Genomic DNA, 23,013 nt, shown 5'->3' with positions numbered 1-23,013 from the left:
AAATTAAAAATCCCTAGATAAAAACTAAATTGGAAATTCTAAAAATTTAAGGAGAAATTAATAAAATTGAAAGTAAAAGAACTACTGAACTTACAAATAAGATAGTTACTTTGAAAAAAAAAACAAATAAAATACATAAAGTACTTTTTAAATCTAATTTAAAAAAAGAAAGAGAATAACAGTATCAAAAATAAAAAGTGAAATCTCTAATGAAGAGGAAATTAAGGATATTATTAAGAGCTATTTTGCCCAATTATATAGCAATAAATTTGACAATCTACGTGAAATGGGTGGACATTTATGAAAATATAAATTGCCTAGATTAACAAAAAAGGAAAGAGAATATTTAAATAATCCCATCTCAGAAAAAGAAACTGAACAAGACATCAAGAAACCACCTAAGAAAAAATTCCCAGGACCAGATGGATTCACAAGAGAATTCTATCAGTCATTTAAAGAACAACTAAACTCAATACTACACAAAATATTTGGCAAAATAAGCAAAGAGTCAAACAAAATTCTTTTTATGAAAAAAGTATGATATTCATTCCAAAGCAAGGAAGACCAAAAACAGAGAAAGAAATGGCAAACCAAATCTCCTTAATGAACATAGATGCAAAAAATCTTAAGTAAAATACTAGCAAAGAGATCACATACAGCAAGTTGTCACAAGGATTATTCTCTATGACCAAATGGGATTTACACAAGGAATTCAAGTATAGTTTAATATTAGAAAAACCATCCACATAATTGACCATATCAATAATCAAACCAACAGAAATCACATGATTATCTCAAAAGATACAGAAAAAGTCTTTGACAAAATACAACACCCATTCCTACTGAAAACACTAGAAAGTATAGGAATAGAAGGGTCATTCCTCAAAATAATAAACAATATATATTTAAAACCATCAGCAAGTATCATCTTTAATGGGGACAAATTAGAAGCCTTCCCAATAAGATCAGGAGTAAAGCAAAGATGCCCATTATCACCTCTGCTATTTAACGTTGTACTAGAAATTCCTAGTGGTGGCAATCAGAGAAAAAAAAAAGAAACTGACGGGATTAAAGTAGGCAATGCAGAAACTAAACTATCACTCTTTGAAGATGATATGATGGTCTACTTAAATAATCCTTGAAAATCACCTAAAAGACTAGTGGAATTAATTAATACCTTTAGCAAAGTTGCAGGATACAAAATTAACTCACATAAATCTTCAGCATTTCTATATATTTACAACAAAACTCAGCAGCAAGAGTTAGAAACAGAAACTGCATTTTAAGTCACTCTAGACAATATAAAATATTTGGGAATTTACCTGCTAAGACAAATTCAGGAATTATATGAACACAACTACAAAACACTTTTCACACAAATAAAGCTAGATGGAAAAACATTACTTGCTCATGGGTAGGATGAGCTAATATAATAAAAATGGCAATCCTACCTAAACTAATCCAGTGTCATACCTTTTAAACTACCAAAAAAAAAGTTATTAATTAGAAAAAATATAACAAGTTCATCAGAAAGAACAAAAGGTCAAGAATATCAAGGGAACTAATGGAAAAAATGTGAAGGATGGTGGCATAGCAAAACCAGATCTTAAACTGTACTACAAAGTAGTGATTATCAAAACAATATGATGCTGCTAATAAAATACAAACAATAATAAAAACAAAGCAAGAAATTGCAGAAAGAAAAATATCAATTAAAACAAAAGATAAATATATAATATCTGACAGTTAATCTTTTAAAGCATACCAGATGCAAATGATGTCAATTCAATTATAAAATGATAGTTAAAATTTTTTTAATCCCAAATAATTTTTGGGCTAGTCATTGCTCATTGGCTATAAAAATGCATCTTTCATTAATTTATAGACTTAGTATTATCTGATTCTAATTACCAGAGGATTAATCTAAACAAAGTGATATAAAGATTTTGTGTATGCAAACAAAATAACACAATTCATTTGAAGAAACAAAAAAATCTGAAACTTAAAGGGAAACAGTGAAAATTATAGGATTAAAGGAGGAATAGCACTTCTATAAATCTATGTCATAAAGCAGATTTGATCTGAGTTATTTTATTCTAGTTAAAAAACAGAAAATTAGATTAGTGGAATGAACTACATGTGATAAAAGGTAGTATAGACAATGATGAAATATCAGTACTTAACATTTATGCATCAAATGGTATGGCATTCAGATATTTAGAGAAACTAAAGGAGCTTAATGAAGAAATAGTAAAACCATACTAGTGGGAGACCTCAGATTTATCTGAACTAAATAAATCTAACCAAACAATAAATAAGAAAGAAGTAGGGGGAGGCAATGAAATCTTATAAAAGTTAGATTTAATAGCTATCTAGAGAGAATTGAATAGAAATAAAAAGGATTATATCTTATTTTCAGAAGCAAATGGTACAAATACAGAGATTGATCATGTACCAGGCCAGTGATGGGCAAACTTTTTAAAGAGGGGGCCAAAGGAAAAGAAATGCTCATTTGTCAGTCTGTTTCTAAGGCAACTCTTTCGAAGTTTCATTGTATTGTATCCTACTCATTGTATTCATCAGATTAAGAATAATGTCGCATGGCCAGATAGAACATTTCAGGGGGCTGCATCTGGCCCACAGGCCCATCACTGTACTAGGTCATAAAAAACTTCACAAACAAATGCAGAAAAGCAGAAATAATAAATGCAATCATATCATAATGTAATAAAGAATCAACAAGGGTTTCTGCAGAGGCACATTAAAAATTAATTAGAAACTAAAAAAATGTCTGGTCTCAGACTCTTCCTAACTGTGTGACCCTTGGCAAGTTACTTAATGCCCATTGTGTAGCCTTTGCCACTCTTTTGCCTTAGAACCAATATTGGTTCTAAGGTGAAAGGTGAGGTTTAAAAAAAAAGAAACTAAATAATCTAACTCTTCAAAACTGGTGGGTCAAAGAACAAATCATAAAATCAATCACTGATTTCATTGAAAAGAATGATGATGAGGAGACAACTTATCAAAATTTTTGGGATATAGCCAAAGCACTAATCAGGGGGAAATTTATATCCCTGAGGGCTTATATCAATAAAATAAGAGAAAATGAATTGAGGTTGCAACTGAAAAAAAACTAGAAAAAGAACAAATTAAAAATCCCCAGTTAAAGACTAAATTGAAAATCCTAAAAAACATAAGAGAAATTAATAAAATTGGAAGCAAAAAAACTATTGAACTAATCAATAACAGGTTCTATAAAAAAACAAATAAATGGAATATTGGTTGATTTAAAAAAAGAAAGAAGTGGGGACAGCTGGGTGGCTCAATGGATTGAGAGCCAGGCCTAGAGATGGGAGGTCCTAGGTTCAAATTTGGCCTCAGACACTTTGTGTGACACTTAACTCCCATTGTCTAGCCCTTACTGCTCTTCTGCCTTGGAACCAATACACGCTATTGATTCTAAGATGGAAGGTAAGTGTATATAAAAAAATCAAAATTACCACTATCAAAAATGAAAAGGGTGATTTCAATTGTAATGAGGAGGAAATTAAATCAATTATTAGAAGTGAAGCAATAATCTGATAGTCAGATAATCTATTTACCAAAAATATAAATTGCATAGATTAACAAAAGAGGAAAGAGAATATTTAAATAATCTAATCTCAGAAAAAGAAATTGAAGTCATTTGAACTCCCTAAGAAAAAATCCCTAGCACCAGACTCATTATTTAGTTCTATCAAACATTTAAAAAACAACTAATCCCTATACTATACAAACTACTTGGAATATAAACATAGAAGGAGTCCTTCCAAATTCTTTTTATGATAAAAAGTATGGTGCTGATATTTAAGACAGAAAGACCAAAAACAGACCAATTTCCTTAATGAACATTGATGTGAAAATCTTGAATAAAATACTAATGAAGAGACTATAGCAATATATCACAAGGATTATTCACTATCACCAAGTGGGACTTAAAGCAAGAATGCAAGGCTGGTTTAATATTAGGAAAACCATCAGCATAATTGACCATATCAATAATCAAACTAACAGAAATGACATGATTATCACAAAAGATGCAGAAAAAGCCTTTGACAAAATGTAGGCTTATAATAAAAAATAATGGACCCAACAAAACTGAGTATAATCCTACAGGGATTAACTGGATTTTTAATGAAACAGAAAGTTTCCAAAAATTCTTGATGAAAAGACCAGAGCTATGTAGAAATGTTCAAGTGAAAATACATGCATTAAGAGAAACATACAAAAGTAAACATGAATGAACAACTGTAAATGACTAGATGTCAATAAATTGTAAACATTCTTATATAAAATATGATACATATCCCCTCTGCTCCCTATTATCATCAGAAGTCATAGAAGAAGCCTAATTACATGGAAGGCCTAGGAGGAATTTTGTTATATCTTGATGATCTTATGATAAAAATTGAAAGGAAAGAAAAGAAGAAAGCATGTGGAGGTGTGAAGATAGGAAATGAAGGGGGAATTAGTCTACATTTTGGGTGTATAAAAGTAGATATCCATACAAAAAAGAGGGAAAGGTAGAGGTAATGGTGGATTCTTGAACAAAACTCTCATCTGAACTAGTCAAAAAAAGGAAAGAATATACACATGCATACATAGACACATAACACTGTGTACAGAAATATATTTTATTCAACAAAGTAATAAGAGGGAAAGATGTAAAGGAATTAGAAGGAGACTGCATTAAGGGAGAGATTAGCCTTAATAAAAAAAACCCACTAACTAATGATGTACACAGATATTTGTAACTCTTTTTTGCAGTGACAATGAATTGAAAACAGGGGTAGCAATCAATTGGAGAATAAATGATGAAGAAATGGTATTATTATGGGCTATAAGAAGTTATAAAGAGGATAAATTCAGGTAACCCTGAGAATACTTGTATGATTGATGCAGAGTGAAGTGAAAAGAACCATAACAATTTAATGACAAGCTTGTAAAGGCAAAAGTTTTCAAAAATTTAGGAGCTATGATCATAGTAATGACCAACTATGATTCCAGAGAACTAATGGTGAAACATGCTATCTACCTCTGATAGGTATAAAATTTACAGTGAAAAATGAGATATAAAAATTTCTGGATATGGTCAATGTAGAAATTTGGTTTTGTTAATGTTACATGTTTATAATAGAGATTCTGCTTTTCTTTCTCAAAAGAGAAAATGGATTAGAGGAAAAGAAGACATGTTTTTGCTTGTTAAAATCATAATTTAAGGAATAATAAATGGACACATGACCATAATATTAAATATAATATTAATAAAAATTAGAAGATAAGCAAAACATATACCCTTACAGCTCTGGGTAGGAAATATTTTTAAACCCTTATCTTAAATCTTGGAACCAATACTTCATTTTGGTCCCAATGGGGATTAAATGACTTGCTGAGGGTCACACATCTAGGAAATGTCTGAGACAAGATTTGAACCCAGGACATCCTCTCTTTAGGTTTGGCTCTCAATCCACTGAACCATCTAGCTGCCCTCTGGGTAGAAAACATTAATCAAATCTTTGTTGTCAAACAAAGGATAGAGACAATTATAGAAAACAAAATAAATAACATTGATTACATAAAAGAAAATTGAAAAGACTCTACATGAAAAAAAATTCATGAGCCTAAGAAGGGAAACTGTCGAACAGGGACAAAAGTCTTAGTATCAGTAAGAACTTGGTATTGAAGCTACAAAGTAACAACTATATAATAGGAATAAAAGCCATTTCAATAAATAAGGGGTTAAATATGTGAACAAACAGTTCTAAAAAGAATTGCAAAGCATTAATCATAATATGCCTGGCTTTTTCATTATCCTTTTCCTTTTTATCTTTTTTCACTTTGCCTCATTTTCAAGATGGTCAATCCTGGCCTTTAAGATTTATTTTCTTGTTTTAGTTCATTTGCCTCTATTTCTAGATGTCCTATTTTGCTTTATAAGTTCTTTTCCTAATTTTCTTCAGCCTTTCGTAATTGTTTTTTGAATTATGTTTTGAGTTCTTCCAAAGCCTATATCTAAATCTCTGTATTTCCTGAGTTTTTTTCTTGGTGTTCCTTGATTCTCCTCTGTTCCATTTGTTCTTTGTTCATTACCTGGATAGAAGCTGTCAAATGTGATTTGTCTTTTCTTTTTCTGTTGTTTACTCATATTTTTTCCTTCTTTTCCCCTCTTTATTGGCTCTATTCTTGCTCCTCTTGTTTATTTTCTGGATCTGTGAGTTTGGCCTTTTCTGTCCTGAAGGAGCTTCTTCTCCACTTGCTGATTAACAGAATTAGGCTGATAGAGCAGACCTATTATCTTAATGAGCTCTGAGGCTAGATCTTTCCCAGCTGCCAGCAAAAGCTGAAGGTGAAGGTGAAGATGAAGGTGTAGAGGCTGAAGTAATTGCCTTCTTCCTCTTCTCTTTCTTTCTGCCAGCTGCCTCCCTTTTAGCTACCCAGTCAGAGTTCTGAGCTTCCCATAGTGGTACCAAGGTACCCTGTCACAGTTGCAGCCTTCACCCTGGGATCTCAGTCAGCCAGATTCTTACCACAAGTCTCAAAGCAATAGGTGGGGGAGGGATGTTGGAGATTGAGCTTTTGCTCCCTCTGAAGGCTTCTTATCTTCACTATTGATAGACTAGATTAAGCCAGTTGAGCTTATCTGCAGAGCTGGATGTGCCCTGTGACCAAAACTTCCAGAGGCAGAGGACCAAGATGGAGGAGTGGAGGCTGAAGGCTCTGGCAAGGCTGCCATCCTTTCTGCCCATTTCCTTCAGCTGTCTCCCTGCCAACTGTGTCAGAGCCCTGATCCTCAAGTAGCTGTGGTAGTAAGGTACTCCCACTGGGGTGGATCCCTCTCCCAGAGATCTCAGCAGTTGCCCAAGACTCAGCACAGTAGGAAGGGGAAGGATCCTGGGACATTCCTTCTTTCTTTTCCTTAAACCAGAGAATTCAACCTTCTTTGCATGCCTTTTAAGTTAAATCAAGCAGGAGGGTCGCCAAGCTCTGTCCTATTGTTATATTTGGTTTTGTGTCCCCCTCAAAGTGCTTTGTTTTTGATTGGTGTGGAAGGGTTTTCACAGAGGACTGGACTTTTGCTGTTTCTAAGCCTCCAACTTAACTATGCTCTCCATTAATGACAATATAAATGAATGTTCCAAACCATTAATAATATAAGAAAAGAACATCAAAACAACCCAGAGGTGGCAAAGATGATAAAAATGGCAATAATCAAAATTAAAAGGGTTGTGGAAAGAATTGTTGGAATTGGTACAACCTTTTTTAAAAGCAATTTTTATTGTGCAAATAAATAAACTAAAATTTCAATAACTTTACCCAATGATGTCATTAATAACTTATACTCCAAGGAATTCATTGGAAAGAACAAAGTTCCCATATTCACTAAGATATGTGTAGTAGCACTTTTTGTGATAAAAAAAAATAATTGGAACCAAAGTAGATGCCCATCAATTGAGGAATGGCTAAACAAAGTATGGTTTATCAAAGTAATGGAATCTGACTGATATAAGAAATTATGAATATGATGACTACAGAGAAGCATGGGAAAATCTACATGTCATAAATCATAGTGAAGTAAATACATCTAAGAAAATAATCATCACAATGTCTTTAAGATAAATGGAAGGAACCACCCCTCAAAAAAAAAAGTTAATGTTGCAAAACAAATATAGTTCTAAAGAAGATAGCCCTATCCCAATCCTTTCGGAGATCCACAAATATATATTTATTAAATATATGTCCATACTTTTTGAAGTATTATTTGTGTAAATTTCCTTTTTCTCTCTTTTTCTTTAAAATAAATTCCTTTGTTTTATGGGAGGAGTGATAGAGGAAAAAACCATGTGGATGTAAAAATAATCAATAACCTATTTTTAAATAGAAAAAGTAATGTTTCTGACCATTGATATCCTTGAACTTTTCTAAGTTATAATCTGTACTAGATATAATTTAGTTTCCCAGATGGGCCAAAGAATGAGTTTTTGATTAAATCTTCATTGCATTTTTTAGAATTTTTACTTTAGAATTCTTACTTTTTTAAATAAAAAAATCAATAAATGCAGTTTTCAGGTGGTTATGGAATTGCTTTTTTAAAAATTTTTTTAAACTTTACTTTCTATTTTGGAATCAATACTAAGTATTGGTTCCAAGGCAAAAGAGCAGTAAGGGCTAAGCAACTGGGATTCAGTGACTTGCACAGTCACAAAACTGAGAAGATCCGAACCTAGGATTTCCTGTTTCCAGGCCCGGCACTCCATCCCAAGCCACTTAGATTCCCCAGAATTACTTTGTTATTGACAATGATATGAAGAGGGAACAATTAGATTTTTAAGCGTCTGCTTTAGACCACAAAAATTATAGAAATTAGTCAACCCAAAATATGTGTTCTAAATTTTAAAAATGCTAATGAGTTGCTCATCTATTGCTGACATTAACTGTTATTTGGGTTTTCTTTGTTCCACAGATGCAAAGAGTTTAGCTGAAATGCTCATGAGGTAAGAAAGCTCATCATCCACAGGCTTAATTTTAATGATATTTTCCATGTTGCTGTAACAATTCAAATTTTAAATAACATCTTTAAAAGATATATGTAAAGTGGTTTACATATTTTCCTTTCATCATATAAATTCTCATATATTTACAGTGTACATTCTTCTCACCTTTCCCTCCTGAATTTTTCTATTGAAGATCCATTATGAGTTTTAAAAACTAAATAAATAAAAAAGGAAAATATTTTTAATATGCCTTTTCTCAGAAGCCTGCTTGGTTTGCTTACCCTATTTGGCAGGGTACAAAATATTGAGCTACTAATTCACAAACCCACTTCCTATTTGGATTAGAGCCACCTTTTAATCAAACATAATGACTAAAAACTCTGATAATCTTTATCACACTCTCAAAAGCAAGTCTCTAGTCCTATATTAAGATTGCATCTTCCTTCAGAGTTCTAAGGGTATCCCTAAGAGGTTGGAGTGACTCTCTAATGCCATCATCTTAAGCACCCATTATTGTATTTCTCCCCCTGGTTGTCAATGCTAAAGCAAATAAACCATCCCTGAGTATCTTTTAAAAGGTGTACTTACTAACAACAAGGCCATAAGTACAAATGGAACAAAATGGAGTCCAAGGGGAAAGTAGGCTCAATCTTAGGGAGCATAGCTAGCAAAGAGGTAACTAACTCACAGCTTCAGAAACTGACTGGAAGTCATATTCTTCTCTTGGAGGGTACTCAAGAATTGCTCCTTAGAGTTTCTTTTCTACATGAATCTACATCCTAGCCTGTGAGATTGCTGTTAGGTTCTCTGAGGAAATCAATGAGAAGTTCAAAATCACAAGTTCTTCAGGCAGGAGAGATATTGTAGGATAGAGACTAAAGGCAGAAATGGAAGCTTCTCCTATCCCCTAGATCCATGGTAGCGAACTTATGGCACATTTGCCTTTTCCCACCGGGTTTTGGTATTAGAAAGCCAGAGGGACTAGGGGCCAAGCTGTTCCCCTCCCCCTCTCCACATGTCTTAGGACATTTTTTCACATTATCTACCTCTCTGGCCAGCAGCCTAATGGGAGTGCTTCCTCCCTCTCCTGTCTGGGTATCACTGAGACAGTTTTCACCTAGTTAAAATGTCAAGACTAATATTTTGATTGTCTTTTTGACTCCACTCTTACCTAAGAAGAAATAAAAAATTAAATTACTAGCATCTCTCTTTTGCCTCTGAATCTAGAATGATAGTGAACAAATCACTTTTCTAACATTTAAGGTGAATTTACTTTTTTCACTATAGATCATGCAATGCAATAAAATTTATAATGTTAATTAAAAGCAAAATTCTCATCAAGTTATGAGAATAGCCTTCTAGGGAAAAAAAAATCACAATATCTGTTTTTAATTATCTAGAAGCAGGTGAAAATGGGCTTTATTAACTTCATAGTTTACCTTGAATTAGACATTTATTTTTATCCCTAGATATCCTTTCACCTTACCCCTCTCCAAACTACTGTGACCTCACTTCTCTTCCAGGTATCCAGTGTTCCACTTTCTATCCCTGATAAAATAAAGAATAATCTGATATATCACCTATATTTTCTTAGACTTACAGTATAAATCTATTACTCAGATTTATAGGTATCTCAGCAGTCACTAGTTTTAAATTTAAGGGGGCAGTTGGGTAGCTCAGTGGATTGAGAGCCAGGCCTAGAGATGGGAGGTCCTAGGTTCAAATCTGCCCTCAGATACTTCCTGGCTGTGTGGTCATAGGCAAGTCACTTAACCCCAATTGCCTAGCCCTTACCACTCTTCTGCCTTGGACCCAATATATAATATTTATTTTTAGGTGGAAGGTAAGGGTTTAAAAAATAGTTATAAATTTAAGTCTTGGAAGAGACTATTACTATTATCTTATTTAAGTCCCTAATTTTACAAATAAGGAGAAAAGATAAGCAACTTCCATATAGAAGTATCAGAGCCATTATTCAAACCCAAGTCCTCTGATATAAAATATAATTCTCCTTCCGGGGTGCCATGTTGCAGATTTTACTTTATTGTGAGTGAGTTTCAATTAGGATATATGCTCATTTTTTTTGCTTTTTATTTATTTTTGCTTTTTATCTCCAATTATGGAATATAATCCTTTGTTCTTTGCTTATAGAAAGGAGAGAAGGTGAGAAAAGAAGTAAGACAAAGAAAGGGGAAAGAAGGATGGAGGAGAAAGGTGATGGGAAGACTAAGCATAAGGGAAGGAAACAAGCAAATATTAAGCCTGGCTAAGTGCTTTAAAAATATTCTTATTTAGTCTTCACAACAACCTGGGAGGTAGATACTATTCTGTCCACTTTACAATTGACAAACAGAGGCTAAATGCTTTGCCCAGGGTCAAACAGGTAATAAATGAACCTACGACCTCCCATTTCTAGGTCTGGCTCTCAATCCACTGAGCTACACAACTGTCCCCCAGGCAATATATTCTTAAGGAAGTTTTTCTCCCAAACTGATTTTTATTTAAATATTTTCTATATATTTGTATTTATTTACTTTATATTAATAGTGTAAATATATGTGTGTATGGAGAGAAATGTCTTTTTTTATCCCCTATTTAAATAAAGGTCCTTGAGAGGAGATATTGTTTCATTCTTTTGCACTTATATATATACATATATATATATATATACATAGTGTATAGTCCAGTGCCTTAAATACAGAAAATACTTAATAAATATTATTGGTTAATTTGTGTGGACATCAATATCTTATCTAAGTTCTATCAGATAAGAAGGCATGAATGAAGTGAGGTCTGTACAATCGCATTTGATATTAGTTAGCCAAAATACCAAGAAGAGATTGTACTATTATCAAAGACATTGGTCCCATACGTGAGGGTAGCAGGTGTTTATTTCAATTTATACTGCTAATTATGCATTAATTAGCTTAATTAATTAATTAATTAATTAATTAAGATTAATCTGCATTTCCCTAAAAGTCAATATCAGAATAAGAGATAGTATAATTAGACACTAGATCTAGCTTTCCAGTAATTTGTTGCTTGACAATGGGCAGTACTCTTCTCAGAACTTATTTCTTTGCACATAAAATGGTGTAGTTATACAAGACAATTTCTGAAGTCCCCTCCAGTTGCAAAATTCTTTGATATAATTAAAAAACAAAATTAATAATTGCTTTACAGGTCATTTTTGAAAGACAAAATATCTGAAAATTTCAACATCATTATATCTCAAAAAGAAGTAAGTAGGTAGAATTGCAGATGAGATAAAGAAAGAAACTTTGGGAAACTGTTAAGAAGTATATTTGGTTCATTTTATAAAGACAAATTAATCCTAAATGAATGAACATTCATTTATATGACTAAAGAAGTCAATATTTCATTTATTTGCTTATACTTTCTTTAATATATTCATGTAATGAAAGTCACCCACCCTGGTTTCTGAAATATGTGGATAGTCTGTATGCTTGTTTTGTAGAAGTGAGATTCCAAACAGGCTTCCATAGGGCTCAACATGCTTCTCAGACTCTTAGTTTACAAAACAGTTCAGGGTTTATTTATTTTATTTTATTTTATTGATTAATTAATAACATTTTTCCATGGTTACATGGATTCATATTCTTTCCTTCCTGTCCCCCCCACCCCCTCCCATAGCCAATGTGCAATTCCACTGGGCATTCCACATGTTTCATTGATCAAGGTCTGGGTTTATTTTAAACCAAGGTAGACTAGAAGGGAGGATTAGGCAATAGGATACCCTGATCTAAGGGTTTCTAACTAAACCACCCCCCCTCTTTCTAAGGACCCTGCAAAGGGTTGTCTTCTGGTCTTCCAGCTGTCTACTACTACTCTGGCTACATAGAAAACCCCGGATAACTAACTACCTAAGCTAATAATCCTCCCAGATAATGTTTGGTTAGATTTTCTAGTCTTTCAGAGCACTTAGGCTGACCCTTTATATCACAGGGAGCAACCCTCTTTGGGTTAAGCCCAAAATGGCTTTAGACCTTCTCACAGACAGTTTACTGCCTGGCCAGCAGAGATCTTCACAGCAGTTGGGAAGACTCTCTTAGGATACTGGAACATGAGTGGATCACAGGTAGACAGGATGTATCCAAGCAGGACAAGAGGATCTGTAGCTTTGGCTTCAAGGGGATAGGAAACAAACCCCCTCCTAGGCTTGTAGAGATCCCAAGCAGGAGGAAGTTGTCAGTTTCACACTATTCCCCCAAAAAGAAGTCCAAAATCCCCTTGGCAGCTCTCTGTGTCCTATTTTATATATTCCCTACATTCCAAGCTCTGTAGTTCCAGGACATGCAGCAATGTCCTGCATACTGCTCTCTGTGCAAAATCTCTCTTACCTTTTTGCACCCATTCTCTCCTTTCCTTATAATATTTCTTGAGGACAATTAGAAACACTCAAAGAATAATCAAACAATACTTATTGTCCAAGAGCCTGCCTACTTAAGTTTAGAAAGATGCATTATTAGAAATTTGGTAAAAGAAGATTATAGTTCTACAACACTCTGCTACATGATGTTTGATCATATGAAAAATGTAGCTTTGCTTGTAAAGTAAAAATATCATTAAAGATGAGGTGATCATGTAGAGGTATTGAGGGATAGCCAGTAGATAACCCAGGCACCCCATGGTATCCCTGTTGTTAGAAGTTCTGTAGGAAGATCTCCATAACACTGGTTGCCACCCAACCCAAAGGATTATGAGAGGACATGGATGTCACACAGGATATCAGTCATACAAGATGAGTAGGCATGGATGAAATAAAGTATATCTGTACCATCAAAAGCAATATTTGCAATAATGAAATCATACCTCCTCTGAAGTTATTTGATAGTTTGGAATAAAATAATATCCAATGATTTGTGTGGTATCTATAAAAATATGACTACATGGTCTCTGAGAGTTTAATTTCTCCATTTTAAAAAATTAATGATTTCTCCGATGTGTTCTGAAATTCATGTTTTAAATTTTTTTCTTAATTGATGTTTCTCTATGAAATATATTACTATTATTTAATGTAATGATATGAATTAAGTTATGACCTATTGAACAGATAATAAAAAAATATTATGTCCCAAAGAAATATTTATGAGTAATATCTTTAAGTAATAGATAGCTGTCTATTAATATTATATTTGGACCTGACCATGAGGATTAATTAAAATTTTTATTACTTCACATTCAAACTTTTGATGTCATTGACTTCATACTGGATAACTATTTTCATTTGGTCTCTCAGACTCTAGGAATTTAATTAAATTTCACATTAGCTTTGTTTATTCTTATTGATAATGGATAATCAAACTATCCTGTTGGTGCAAGTTCCATTATTTCAGGGAGATTATTCAACTTTATTCCTAAATCAATCTAATAGCATAATCGTTTTTGTTATTTAAGTATGGGCTATATTTCTTCTTCATACTATTTAATAAATCAGAAGATATGACTGCCTCAAACTATGCATAATGAGAATAGAATTAGAACTATTTTATTACTTTCTGAAAAGATCTGTCTACAGTTTCTCATATTGTTGTAGTGGGCAATTAGTAGTTCTAAGCAGTAAAAGTAGTTCTAAAATCCTAAGAAACTGAAATGCTCTAAATTTTATGCATGTACTAAATTGTTTTGCATCTTTTTTGTTTTAAAAAGTTGAGTTCTTACATTTGGTAAAATATGGACAAAAGATTCAAAATTACATAACACATCATAATTATTCAGTTAAATTGCCTCATGATAAATGTTCATTGAGTTAAATGATCTATATGCTAGTCTTTGGCATACATCTCTTCTGAAACTGAGTTCCAAAAATAGAAAACTATATTTAATCAGAAGTTATATTTTAAAAATCATACTTCATTTGAGTGCAAAAAAAGATGGTAGTAGGAAATATTCAAAATGTCATAAATATGTCATAAATATTTTCAAGGATTTTTAGTGAATCTATTCCATTTGATATTAATAATGGATACATTAATACTTGTTGACATTATCTCTGTTAAGAAAAAATAATAACTTCAGCAACAAGTATAGGCAGAAATATATGGATATATATGTATTTGTGAATATATATGTATATGTGTGCATATATAGTTTTACATATATAGCTATATGATATAAATACAACATCCAAAGAGTTATACACTATCATTACAAAGCATCTCAGATAGAGTCAATATATTTTCAATACTATTATCTCCTAAAGTGGTAATTGTCCTTCTTCATGTTAGTGAATTAAATTTTAGTGAATTAAATTTTAGACAACTTTACCAATATCTTTCAATTCATTACTCATGTCCTAGGATTGTAAATTCAATGGTTATAATACTTTAAAAATGTTTTGCTTTCCTCTTTGTTGCTTTTTAAAAAATTGTTTGTGTAAATATTGTTTTTTAAGCAGCTATCTAATACTTTATAATTCTTTCAAAGACTGACCAGTCACTTTTCTAATTAGGATTGCTAGTCTTTATTGTCATTTTCTGTGAGTAACTAATTTACTGTTATTGACTTCTTGTAATGCAGTAGAACTTATTGAAGTTTTTACTGAAAACACATACCCCTTATGCACTTCTTATTGTATATTTTTATTTGTTTTTATTAGATAATTATCTAGTTAGGTTTTGAGATTAATTTTCTAGCACATTTTGAAGTTCAGTGACAATATCGTAAATAATCCTGCACTATCCTTTGAGAAAACTGAAATAATGCCAGCTGAGAAATTAAGGTTTATGATGTCATATATACATGTATGTATGTATGTATTATGCATGCATTCATATGTATACTTATAAGGATATAAATTATCTTGATATAAATTTATCTATGTAATCCCCTAGTTGAATTTCCATAGCTTTTATCAAAATATCAGTTTCAAAGGTTTTTAGATAGTTTAGATAGATGGTTTAATTTGAATTTATATAATATAACTTGAATTTTCTTAACCTCTTGGTCATCTGCTTGAAATTAACATGATTTATGTGCTTAAATATAATCAATTAATAAGTATTTATTAAACATCTTCTATATGCCAGGCACTGTGCTAGATAACAAAGAAATATCTTTCAAAACTTTTGTGCCATTTGCTTTCCTTCCTTTTCTCCTCTATAGTTCTGGATCAAATTCATATTTAACTTGTTTAATATTAAACTATTTTGTTTTTTAATTATGTCTCTGATTTCATTCCTAGTAAGAATACCAGAACCTCTGATACTTTAAACAAACAACAGACCCTGAGAATGCACATTGATATTCCCCGAGCACAGCTTCTAATTGAAGAGAGGGACACAATGGAGACCATTGGTATAGTATCACTACCTATTATTCAATTTTGGAAGCTATAAATATTATACTCATATAGTGCCTTAAATATTATCTCAGAAAATAATAAACTCACCAAATAAGTAAATATAATTTTAATTTATTTCTAGACAGGAAGTTTCCTCTTAGCATGATTGTGGACTGAGATGCTGGTTAGAGATCTGCTATTGACATAGACAGCAAATGTAAACCTAAACCAGCAAGTTTCTGGAGCTATCTAGATGGAACTTAACTTTATAATAAATAGGAAGACATCCCTGGAATTCCTTTGTTTTACCTTAATGTAGCTCTGAATGAATTTATGATATTTCCACTTCTATTCCCCTTGATGCCTCTTTAAAGTCCCAATGGAATGGGAAGGTGGTACAGTGATTCTATGAAAGAAAAAAAAGAACTGGGCCAGCGTCCTGAGGAAGGATCTGACTTTTGTGGTCATAAAATATAGAATTTATGCACACCTGGTCTGTGGCCAGAAGCAATCTGATTTCCAGACAATCAGGGTTTTATAGGCTTTGGATAATTGCTTAGTAGAGACAATGAGCAGGGAACACATTCCTAAAGTAAGTTTGGGAACATTAAACTGAAATGGTTAATAAATTCCAGTTAAAGGGTTGTGACTAGGCACTTCCCCCCTTTCTCTTTTCCCTTCTAGGATCACTTTTTTATAACACTGCTCTTTTCTCAAAGTATGCTCTTATTGTGCTATAATTTTAAAAAATCAATAACAACCTAACAAATTTTTGCCAGTTTTTCTAAAGTTCTTTTGTATGTTTAAAAATAATCATATCATACCACTTTGCTGTCTGTAAGCAACAGGAGCAAATGAAATTGATATTATTTTCCCTTTGATATTTATTCCTTTTTGATTAAGTAAATGTTAATTTTTTGTCTCCTGTTTTAAATGTCAGTTTAATGTAGGCATTAGTTTATATATTTGTCCAAATTATAATTGCTTATCTAGAAACCATCAATTAACTTGATATTGGGTTGTATTAGGAAGACATTGATTTGAGAAATGAGCTGTCAATTTGCTCAAAATGCCTTAGAATGTTTTTCAAAAAGAAAAACATTAACTTAATACAAAGAAATAGAGAGTAGCACAGTAAGGGGAGACCTTAATGGTCTCTAAAATTTTGCCAAAGAGTAGTAAAATCATGAATTTATAAAGCATAAATATTTTAAATGTTGTTTTATAGATGACCGATCAACTGTACTATTGACTGATGCTGACTTTGGAGAGGCATCCAAGCAGAAATCACTGACAGTGACCCACACAGTCCATTACCAGTCTGTGTCTCAGGCTACTGGGCCATTGGTGGATGTTTCTGATGCTCGACCAGGGACTAGTAAGTACTATGTAAAACATAATACTTGCATGGATGAAATAGTATTATTGCTAAAGATATTGTAAATATTTTCCTTCATATGAAAATACTGGAATATTTATATCTCTTTTTGGTGGAAAGAATATATTCAATAAGATTTTCCTTAAACAGTATGTATGGTACACACACATATTTACATAATATACATACATACATGTGTATATGTAAGAATACATGAATACAGAAATATTAAGGTAAGAGAATCTATATATTAAAAATACACACAGACACATATACCCACATTAACATGGTATATATACACATATGAATATATATAGAGAGAGAGAGACAGAGAGAGACAGAGACAGAGAGACAGAGAGAGATAGAGAAAGTCTTAAAAGTCTCAGTACAGTTTTTAGCTATTAAATTTTATTAAATTTAATATTAAATTTAAATTTAATTTAATATTATATTATACATTATATAATTTTAAATTATATAATATAACATCATATTATATTTAATTTAATTTTTATGTTTTTATTACTAAATTTAATTAAATTTATTAAATAAATTTAGCTATTAAATGTTTAATAACTTGGAACTACAGTAAGACTTTTGGGAAACTCTCTGTATACATATATACATACGTGTGTGTCTATTACAGAGACCTACATGTAACATGGATGTGAAAAATTGTTAAGGGTTAGATTTGTTAGGGTAGAGTTGAACTACCTAGTCAGAAAGGTAAGGAAATGTCTATTGTGTAGAATATGAGGACATAACAATTAAATTACTTTGAAGAAGAAAATCAAAATAGTTTAGAAATTCTAATTCTATGATAGAATCAGAGGCAAAAGGAGGAAAAAGCACAAGCATGTTGAATAAAATTAATGTTTAGACTAGGAAGTAAAGAAAAATAGTTAAGAAAATGAGGTAAATATATTTTAGAAAAGTAAAAAATAGAAAAACCAGTTGAAGGGGAAGAAAAGAAGAAAATTTTATATAACTTGTTAGGTAAGAGGGAAAAAAAGATGAAAAAATTTGATAGCTGCATAAAATGAAAAAAAAAAGAAAGGTAAATTATGCTAAACTACAAAATTAGGGGAAAATATAAGAAAAAGAAGGGGAAATTTCAGAGTAAGAAGAAAAGAACCTTTAAGAATCAAGTTCTGTAAAGTAGATTAAACAAATGGTAATCACTGAAACAGCCCAGAAGGCTAAGAAATAGAGTAGTGTATCAGTAAATAGTTAGGAAATCAACATTCATGATTGAATTCATGATTTATGAATGAAGGAAAAGTGTAGGGATTCATGATAATAATAATTTCTAAAAACCCACTATGCACAGAGAAAGAAAGAACTATTGAAATTTAATTGAAGATCAAAACATGCCATTCTTCACTTCATTTCTTCCATGAATTTTTTTATTATGTATGTAATTTGTGTGTTTATTATATATGTCTTTAGTCATGACATAGATAATATGGAAATATATTGCATAAAAGTACTGATGTAATGTCAGAAACCAGTTGTCAGAAATTGTTTCTACATGTAATTTTAAAATTTTAATGAAAAGGAAAAAATAAAGTAAATTAAGCAAAAATAACGAAAGACAAAGCACAGGATTTATAAAAGAGAAATAAAATTATAATTAATAAAAAAGTGAGAGAAATAGAGGGAAATAAAACATCTTTCTTAGCTTTAAATGTGAAAGTACAAATAAGTCCAACAAAATGAAAGAGAATGACAGATTGGATATGAAAACAAAATTACACAATCTGTTGTTTGAAAGAAAAATGCATAAAAATCAAGGTAAACATGCTGAATAAAAATGAGGGGCTGGAGGAAAATTGACTAAATATTAGATGATACCCCCCAAAAAAACAGGTGTTACAATAATTTTCTTATAGTTTAAAAAATGTGAGAGACAAAAAAAAAATAAATTTCATTATTCTGAAAGCAACTAAAGTATACTGAACTGATACCAATATTATAGTAATTTGCTCAAAATGCCTTAGAATGTCTTTCAAAAAGAAAAACATTAACTTAATTACAAAGAAATAGAGAGTAGCACAGTAAGGGGAGACCTTAATGGTCTCTAAAATTTTGACAATATAAAAGAAAGGTCAGCAGGGGGTTCAGTGGATAGAGGTCCACACCTAAAGTTAGGAAGACCTGAGTTCAAGTCTGATCTGATACATTTGCTACTTGTTTTGTGACAAGTCACTTAACCCTGTGTGTCTCAGTTTTCCTATATGTTGGTTGTTGTCCATCATACTTAAAGAGAAACAAAATAACATTACTATATCAGTATCAATGTACAGCATACCTGATTGCAGCTGATCAGTCCAATATCAGATTGGAAGACTTTACCACAAGTTGAGCAAAAATAGTAATTTGCTCAGAGAGCATGACACCTCTTTTGATGTGGAATTCCAAGCTGGATAGTCAGTGTCTCCCATGTCTCACTATTGATACCAAAATTCTTCAGAGAGACCTTTAAATCGTCCTTGTGGCACTTCTTCTGACCTGCATCTGAGTGCTTCCTTGTGGGAATTCTCTGTAAAAATAGACTTTTAGGCAAACATGTACATGACCTGCAGTAGAATTGAATGCTTTGAAATTCAAGAAAGGATCTGTATGACTGGTACCTTATCTTACCAAGTGATCTTCAGAATATTCCTAAGTCAATGCAAATGGAAGTAACTTAGTTTTCTGTTATTGCACTGATATAGTGTCTAGGTTTCATAGGCATACAACAGTAGGGTTAGCACAATGATTCTGTAGATCTTCAGTTTAGTAGGCAGCCTCTTTTTCTCCCACACTTTGTTTTGGAGTCTCCCAAACACTGAACCGGCTCAGCCAATTCATGCATCAGTCTCATCATCTATCTGTACATTCCTGGAAAGTATAATGCCTAGGTAATTGAACTTATTTACAGCATTCAAAATTTCTCCATTTCCTTTAACCTTAGGCTCCACGTATGGATGGCAAGGTGCTGATTGGCACAACATCTGTTTTCTTCATGTTAATTGTTAGCCAAAATTAGCATAAGCTTCAGAGAATCAATCCATACTCTACTGCATCTCAGCATCAGAGCAATGTGAGCATTGAGTACAAAATTATCACCAAACAGCAAAATATCTTGGCTTGTAGCCAAGTAATAAATAAATAAATTACTGTTAGTGCAATTGCTGACCTTGATGCTGTTTTTGTCATTATCAAAAGCATCTAACAACATATCTGAAAACATCATGCTAAAAAGCACGGAAAGAAGCACACAGCCCTGCTTCATTCCATTGGTGACCGGGAAAACTTAAGAGAATCATCCATTATTCAGAACCCATTAGCAAGCATGTCATCATGGAACTGGCATATAATAATTATGAATTGAGGGGGCAAAGCCACAATGGAAGCTCAGTAGCAGTGAAAGCTGAAACTTCTCTGACAATCCTTGCACCTTAAAATGAAAGGAGTCAAAAGCCAATAGCAAGTCAGAGTGAGGGAGTTTTTCCACTGAACACAACATGGAATTTTCACAGAAAAAAAGGGAGAACCAGAAGCATTACTGCACACACACACACACACACACACACACACACACACACACACACACACACCTGTTGTATCAGGTACTTATCTTGGGCAGAGACCAAATTCAGGATCCAGGCAACCTGACTACACAACCAATAACAGAGCACCTCAAACTCCAGACCTACCCCTTTGAAAATTGTTAAGATTAAAAATGATAAAGACTGATATAAATATAGAAATTAGTATTTTAATTAAAGCCATGGCCATGCTGGTAAAATCATTAGACCACGCACCGGTAAGAATTCAAAACTGTCTCCGCCATTTTACCTTTTGTACCTTCCCACGCCTGCTAGCTCAGGTAGCTAAAGAGGAAGTTCAAAGTCACTTCCGCCTATTTAAAACAGTCCCTCACCTTGAATACGTAATCCAAAACAGGAAACCCGTTGGACCATGGGAAATGTAGTTTTTAAGGTCCCCATGTGTCCAAAGAATATATATATATATATATATACTTTTAGATGGCATTTCCCAAATTCCAATTAACAAGTTCCAGGCCCTAGAATTAGCTGAAAGAGAGACAAAGAAGTCCACAGAACTTGGCTCTTTCAAACCTGTGCTGCAGTGAAGACTTAGTCCCAAAGTAAAATAGATCCATGTGCTGAAATCTGCAAGCCATCAGCAGAGGAAACAGAGTCAGGACCTTTTAGAACTCACAGTCCACAGGCAAAAAAATGCTGGGAAAATGATCAAATAGCAAAAGAAATACCTAGCCATAGAAAAATTTTATTGGGACAAAGAGCAAAGCACAGGATCTATAGGTGATGGTGAGATCTAAGCAATCACATTCAAAATTTCAAAGAAAAAGGGAAGTGGTCTCAGGCTCTATAAGAATTCAAAAAGAAATTCAAAAATCAAATTAAAATAGGTCAGATAAAAATGAGAAGGAGAAATGCAAAAAGAAAATAACATTTTAAAAGAAAAATTGGTCAATTGGAAAAAAAGGCACAAAAATCCTCAAAAGAGTTCCATGAAAGGTAGAATGGGCAAACTTTTTAAAGAGGAGGCCAAAGGAAAGGAAATGCTCTTCTGTCAGTCTGTTTCTAAGGCAACCCTTTTGAAGTTTCATTGTATTATATCCTACTCATTTTTTTTTTCAGATTAGGAATAATGTTGCGCAGCTGGATAGAACATTGCAGGGGGCCGCATCTGGCCTGCGGGCCATAGTTTGCCCATCACTGCTCTATACCAAAATAAATTCAAACTTAAATATAAAGAGTGAAATCATAAATAAATAAGGTGAACATAGAATAATATACCTGTCAGATCTATGGGAAAGGAAGGAATTTAAGACAAAGCAAGAGATAGAGAATATTGCAAGATGTAAAATAAATGATTTTGATTATATCAAATTAAAAAAGTTTTGTACAAACAAAACCAATGCTACAAAAATTAGAAGGAAAGTAACAAACTGAGAAAACATTTTTATAGCAAAACTCTCTGACAAAGGTTTAATATTTCAAATAAGGAACTAAGTCAAATTTACAAAAAAATCAAGCCATTCCCCAATTGACAAATGGTCAAGGGACATGAATAGTCAGTTTTCACATGATGAAATCAAAACTATCAATAAGCACATGAAAAAACGTTCTAAATCCCTCCTGATTAGAGAAAAGCAAATTAAAACAACTCTGAGGTATTACCTTATACCTAGCAGATTAGCCAATATGGCAGCAAAGGAAAAAGTGATAAATGTTGGTGGAAATGTGGCAAAATTAGGACACTAATACACTGCTGGTGGTATTGTGATTTGGTCTAACCATTATGGAGGGCAATTTGGAACTATGTGAAAAGGGCTTCAAAAGAATGCCTACCCTTTAACCCAGCCATACCACTGCTGAGTTTGTACCCCAAAGAGATAATAAGGAAAAATGGTTGTATAAAAATATTTATAGCCACACTCTTTGTGATGGTAAAAAATTGGAAAGTGAGGGAGTATCCCTCCATTGGGGAATGGCTGAACAAATTGTGGTATATGTTGGTAATGGAATATTATACACAGAGATTGATACATTATGGAGCAATCAAATATAATAGACTTTTCTACTAGTAACAATGCAATGACCCAGGACAATAAAGAAGAACTTAGAATGCTATCCATATCCAGAGAAAAAACTGTGGAACAGAAATGTAAAGAAAAACATATGATCAATTACATACCTCGATAGGGATATGATTAGGGTTTTGCTATTAAAAGATCAGTCTACTTCAAATATGAATAAAATGAA

At 32.5% G+C, this 23,013-nt stretch overlaps 1 protein-coding gene across 1 annotated transcript in view; it reads left to right on the top strand.

The window, feature by feature from the left end:
• The window catches only part of DSCAM (DS cell adhesion molecule), a 607,061-nt gene that overhangs the window by 528,566 nt on the left and 55,482 nt on the right, over positions 1-23,013 (top strand). The window contains exons 26-28 of the mRNA XM_044669244.1: positions 8,501-8,531; positions 15,736-15,848; positions 17,063-17,212. Coding sequence (XP_044525179.1) covers positions 8,501-8,531; positions 15,736-15,848; positions 17,063-17,212 — 294 coding nt within the window. The remainder of the gene's footprint in view (positions 1-8,500; positions 8,532-15,735; positions 15,849-17,062; positions 17,213-23,013) is intronic.

This window comes from Gracilinanus agilis, chromosome 3 (assembly GCF_016433145.1).
Source record: "Gracilinanus agilis isolate LMUSP501 chromosome 3, AgileGrace, whole genome shotgun sequence".
Lineage (NCBI taxonomy): Eukaryota > Metazoa > Chordata > Mammalia > Didelphimorphia > Didelphidae > Gracilinanus > Gracilinanus agilis.
Note: the sequence above shows the minus strand (reverse complement) of the source record. Positions and strands in the feature narration are given on the sequence as shown.